The sequence below is a fragment of the Orycteropus afer genome, unplaced genomic scaffold (assembly GCF_000298275.1).
Source record: "Orycteropus afer afer isolate SDZICR_OR568_19922 unplaced genomic scaffold, OryAfe1.0 scaffold00012, whole genome shotgun sequence".
NCBI classification, from domain to species: domain Eukaryota; kingdom Metazoa; phylum Chordata; class Mammalia; order Tubulidentata; family Orycteropodidae; genus Orycteropus; species Orycteropus afer.
In genome coordinates, this window is record NW_006921599.1 from 5628513 (window position 1) to 5634320 (window position 5808).

The 5808-nt window shown below is 44.2% G+C and overlaps 1 protein-coding gene across 1 annotated transcript in view; it reads left to right on the forward strand.

The window, feature by feature from the left end:
- The first annotated feature begins 2262 nt into the window (after positions 1 to 2262).
- The window catches only part of EDN1 (endothelin 1), a 6557-nt gene continuing 3011 nt past the window's right edge, over positions 2263 to 5808 (forward strand). The window contains exons 1-2 of the mRNA XM_007951792.2: positions 2263 to 2335; positions 3981 to 4149. Of these exons, the coding sequence (XP_007949983.1) occupies positions 2269 to 2335; positions 3981 to 4149 (236 nt within the window). The 5' untranslated portion in view covers positions 2263 to 2268. The remainder of the gene's footprint in view (positions 2336 to 3980; positions 4150 to 5808) is intronic.

A 5808-nucleotide genomic window follows, 5' to 3' on the forward strand; every position in this document is an offset into this window, starting at 1 on the left:
GGGACTGTGACATCAATTCTCTTTTCCTCTCTCTGTGGTCTGCTGGGGGGAGGGAGGTCAGGAGACTAGCCCCAGCTAAGGCAGGCACATTCAGCTTCTTGCTCTGTGCCACCCGGTCCTAGAGGGAGCTGTGCCCTCCCCAGGCCCCAGGGCTGGGCTGAGGTAAACGCACTGAGGAGGCAGAGGTCCCTGGGGATTCGGTGGAGGCATCTTTGCATGTGGGTGTAGGAAGGAGGGTTCCTGCCTTGTCCCCATCCCCAGCTCTTGCAGCAAGCGCTGTTTAGGGAACAGATCCCAAGATGGGATGACGCTGCCACTGTTCCTGTCCCCTCCATGGAATTTCAGGGAGGTTCAAGGGGGGCCCAAGTGTGTCCAGGCCCACAGCATCAGTGTTGGGATAAAACCTATCCCTTCCCTTGGAGAGGAGAAGGAAGGTGGAAATGGTGTAAGAAATCCCCTTCTGTTGCCAAGTCTTAAAAATGGGTCCACATTTGAAACCCACCCTCTGAAAAAATGGGAGTAAAACCAGATGAGGAGTTGGAGTAAGTGTCTACTTCACAGTGGCCTTAGGTGAAGATTCATCTTTTTACTGCAGAGGGGACACTTTAAATTTATCCTGTGGGACCTTGGATAAAACTGGCATGGATTCCTGATACTGAGTCTTATTCAATGCACTGGGAGAACTTTGGTGGAACGTCAATTTTCGAAGCCTCAGGTTTCTCACCTGAAAAATGGAACTAACTGAAAAAAAAGAAAAAACAGTGTCTTAAATTTATGATTCATGTTATACATTTCAGCATGTTTTCACCTCTACAGTAAAAGCCTGTGACTCTCTCAGGGGGTATTTCAAGGTTAAACAGACAGGAAATTGCTTTGAAAATGTAAACACATTATTAAATGGGAGGTATTATCTGATCCCCTTATTCAGCACGCACATTTCCTCCTTCCCAACACCACCTTTCTTGCATATTCACATACCCTTGTACAAGAACACCTCTTTGCCTTAACCTGAAGACGCGAAAGCGCGCGCCTCCCCCCCACCCCGCGCCCCAAGTCAGATGTGTCTATGTAAATGGAATATTCTGAGGGGCACTCTCTTTCCTATGTTAGGCGTCATTCCCTAATCTAGCTTTGTCCTCTCCGAAGGTGATGTTTCTTTCTGTCATTTGGAAACCAAGGCTTGTAGGTCCCCCCCCCCATCAGCCCCTGTAGCTCTTCGTCTCCCCCTAGTGTTCGTTTCCTGACATCTCTCCAGACCGCGGTACTAACAGTAGGGCACCTGGGAACAGTGGGCACAGGAAGGAGCTGGTGGGGGCTTCTCATCAGTAATACTGAAAGGACGGTGCATGTGTCTGAAGGGCTGTAATTTTTTTTTCTTTATTCTTCTCCCTTGCCAATCCCTCACCAATCTTTTTCACCAAGCAGTGAAAAAAAAAAAAAAAGACTTTGGGGAAGGGGCTTGAATCTAGAGAAAGTGTGTTGATCTGCCAAAATAATTTGACCCAGAGTAGGGGAAATAAACTTTCTTGTGTTGACCAAGACTAAGAAATCGGAGCGACATAAAAGGAAATTGAAGTGAATAACAATTAAAAAAAAAAAAAAGAAAAAAAAATTCCGTCTCACACAACAATACAATCTATTTAAACTGTAGCTCATACTTTTCATACCAATGGTATGACTTTTTTTCTGGAGTCTCTCTTCTGGTTCTTGAACTCTGAGGCTGGCAGCTTGCAAAAGGGAAGCAGACTCAAGCACTGCACGGGCAGGTTTTCCAAAGATCTCTAATGGGTATTTTCTTTTCTTAGCCCTGCCCCTGAATTGTCAGACGGCGTCTGCCTCTGAAGTTAGCAGTGATTTCCTTTAGAGCCTGGCCTTATCTCCGGCTGCACGTTGCCTGTTGGTGACTAATAACACAATAACATTGTCTGGGGCTGGAATAAAGTTGGAGCTGTTTACCCCCACTCTATAGGGGTTCAATATAAAAAGCCAGCGGAGAGCTGTCCAAGTCAGACGCGCTTCTGCAGCGGCACTGGTCCTGGAGCCACCGACAATCCCGGGTCTCCGCGCTGTCCCTGCACGCTGCCGCCGCGCGTGTCTTCAGACCGCTCCGCCGCCCTCTCTCTTGGCAGAAATCTTTTTCTCTCCCTTAGACTGAAAGCTAACTTTGAGATCTGAACAACCAGAAGCTCTTTGAGGGGACTGAAGTTGTTTTTGTTCCTTCTCCTTTGGGTTTAATTTGCAAAGCAGGTTTTTGATCCCTTTTTCAGAATGGATTATTTTCCCATGATCTTCTTCTATCTGCTATTTGTGGTTTTCCAAGGAGCTCCAGGAACAGGTAGGCACCATGGCTTATAAATCTCAGAATGTTAGTATCTTTCTTATCCACTTTAATTCTTCCTTTCTTCTGTTTTTCCCCCTTCTTTCATCACTGCAGTTCAGCTATCGAGTGTTTTGAGACTTATTGCTCAAAGCTACTAAGTATTCTCACGGAAGAAATATTAAAAAAAATATTTTTTATTTACTATATGCAATTATGCATATAGTAGTAACATATCATTTATTATATAATAATACAAATAATACTATTATACTATTATTAGTATTATTGCCTAGGGTATTTCCTTGATTTTAACAACTCAAGAAGAATAAAGACAAGATATAATTTAACCAAATGCATATTTGAAATACATGTGTTCATACAGGTATAAAGGAAATATAGAAACATACCCTATGTAAACACTGTTTTAGTAGTGTGTGACTGTGTAAAATATTTAAATATTTCAGCTTGAAGCCAAGGAATGTTTTCCAAGTCATTCAAGCAATATACAAGCAGTAAAATCACCTGCAGATCAATCTGTTGAATAACAGCCCCCCACCCAGGTGGCTTCTGGGTTAGAGCAGCTGTTTTCTTTAAAATTTGTCATTATTGACTTTAAGTTTCTTTTGGCAGGTTTTTGGCAAGCAAAGCAGTGTGAATTCTATTCTCAGTTGTGTTCACCTGTCTTGGGAGGGGAGCTAGGATAAATCGTGGCTACTCACAGATTACATAGTATGTGTGCATCTGCCCTTTTCCCCCTTTTGGGGTCAATGCATTTTTTTTGTCTTTTCATGACCCTAACTAAAGAGAAAGGATGTCAAGGGACTGAAAATCCTGGAATGTGTCTGATCATTTGAAATGTACAGAATAGGGCAGATAAGCTGTGAGGCTGGATTGTCAGTTGGAGGGAGTGGGTGAAGACACGAGGCTGTGGTGGGGAGCGGAGGGGGCGGGTCCCACATGGAGCGGCTGCTCCAGGGAGTCTGAGTTCAGAATCCAGGGAAGCTTCACTAGGTCCCCTGAGGTGCTGCTCAGCTTAACCTTTGGTTCATGGTTTCTGTGGAATTTACTGCCTGAAATGACTGTTGTAGAGCTGATTTCTCTCTCCAATCATCTCGCCAAAGCCCTGGCCCTCCATCTCCATAATTTCAAGAGTTATATATTATCTAGGTACACCCTATCCTAGGGTGCATAGTGGCAGATATCCGCCTAAATAGAAGGGCATTCCAAATGAGCAAGGACTAGGCAGTGGGATTCACTTGTCAGATTTTTGGTTATCAACCAGTTGTAAGCCACTGTGAATTGTATTGTCCTACTAAGCACCATTAGGAGCCCAACCCCAATTTCCAACAGGCAGTGCTTCCAAGAACTTCCTTAAAGGCAACTTCAAGGGGGCTGAAAATCTTTTTCCAGTTATGTGTCTCCTTTGCCTTTATATAATCTTCCTGAAGGCAAATAAGCCAGTGCAGGTAAAGTCATGTTAAGAAGGTAAAACCTACAGCCTTTTCCCTCTGTGTTTCTTGCTGAAGCAGACTGTCTCCTTCATCTGCTTTCATCCACTCTGCCAGCTCTGGTGTAAATACTCTGATCTGGTGTGTCTCAGAGCCTCTGAGGAGATGTTACCCCACTGACCTGCTTTTTTTTTTTCTCTCTCTCTCTGCAGCAGTCTTGGGTGCTGAGCTCAGCACAGGTGTGAAAAACAGAGGGGACAGCCCCTCACCCAGTGCACCCTGGAGGCACCGCCGGTCCAAACGCTGCTCCTGCTCATCCTTGATGGATAAAGAGTGTGTCTACTTCTGCCACCTCGACATCATCTGGATCAACACTCCAGAGTGAGTCTCTAGAGGGCATCATAACTCTAGTCATTCATTAGCCCGGCTCACAGGAGCACTGAAGCCAGTTACTAGAGTGACTTTTCTGGGGAGCTTTTGGTTTGCATTCAGAAGGTTGCATTTCTGGCAACATCTAAATGCAGTAGTGGGAGCAGTGCCCATCTGTCCCTGAAAATAACAAGACAGCTTGGTTCTCAGCAACAGAAGGGATTGTCTCAGTAGGCCCAGTCTACTCAATATAGGGGGAGCTCTGATAGCGTAGTGCCTAAGGCATTTGACTGCTAACCAGAAGGCTGGTGGTTCAAACCCACCAGCCACTTCTCGGAAGGAAGATGGGGCAATCTATTTCTGTAGTGATACTGCCTCAGAAACCCAAGGAGGGGTCACTATAAGTCGGGTCCGACTCCACGGTATATAACAACAACAACAACACTCAATGCAGGATAGGTGGAGGGAGTCAAAGGCACTGGGAGCTTGCTGTACATTTCAGAGGAAAAATTTCAAGTGAGGGACCCTCTAGAAAGATTCTCTCAGTAGGGTCAGACTGGGTTTAGGGAATAAGTTGCTAAGGTCATTTGTGGGTTAGTTCAACCTGTTCTCATGGGAGGGTATCATCTTGAGAAGTGGAAGGGATTGTAGAGATGTAATTGAATGATTTCACTTAGAGAAGAACCAAAACCCAAAATGTTGGTCACTAGTGCAGGAATGAGTTTGTGGCAGACCTAGAAGTAGGAGCTGGGTCTCCTTACTCCCTCTGCCTTCCCTTCAGAAAAACCCATTTCAGGACAGAAAAAGAAACACATGTCTTAGGTTTGTCTGCCACCACAAGGAAAACAATTCTCACCTTTCCCAGAGGAAACCAGCTCCTTTAAACAAGAACACATTTATTGTATCTTGTATTTCTAATGCTCCTATAACGGCAAAGGATGACCAAAATCCAAAAAAAAAAAAAAATCAAATCAAACCAACAAAAACATAAGAAGCCTAATACTTAAAGGATATTTCCAAGAGGAGCATTTTATTTCTTATGTGCGGAGCACATTAGAAATTACTGGAGAGCCTTTTGAAAAAGAGCTGTTTTACAGATATAAGGTATCACTAAACTGCAGGAAAGGAGCCCTGTTGGCACAGTGGTTAAGTGCTCGGATGATAACTGAGAGGTTGGTGGTTGGAAACCACCAGCCATGCCATAGGAAAAAGATGTGGCAGTCTACTTTGGTAAAGATTACAGCCTTGGAATCCCTATAAGGTAGTTCTATCTAGTCATATAGAGTCTCTATGAGTTAGAATTGACTAGACAGCACACAATGACAACAAATTACAAGAGAAAGGTGGAAACATGAGTGTGAACCATGTATATGGTGGTGTGTTTACTCCTGTTGCTTCAACATGCAGTTATAATATTATCATACATGATTTGAATTGAAAAAGATTTTTACTCTTTTGTGAGTAGTGGTTTTACATTAAAGTCTTTCCTTCACAATCACCATCACCACCACCACCACCACCAAATAGCTGTTAACTGAACAGAACATTGTTGTTGTTGTTGTTATGTGCCATTGAGTCAGACCCAACTCCTAGCGACCCCTCCTTGGGTTTCCGAGGCGGTATCACTACGGAAGTAGATTGCCCAACCTTCCTTCCAAGGAGTGGCTGGTG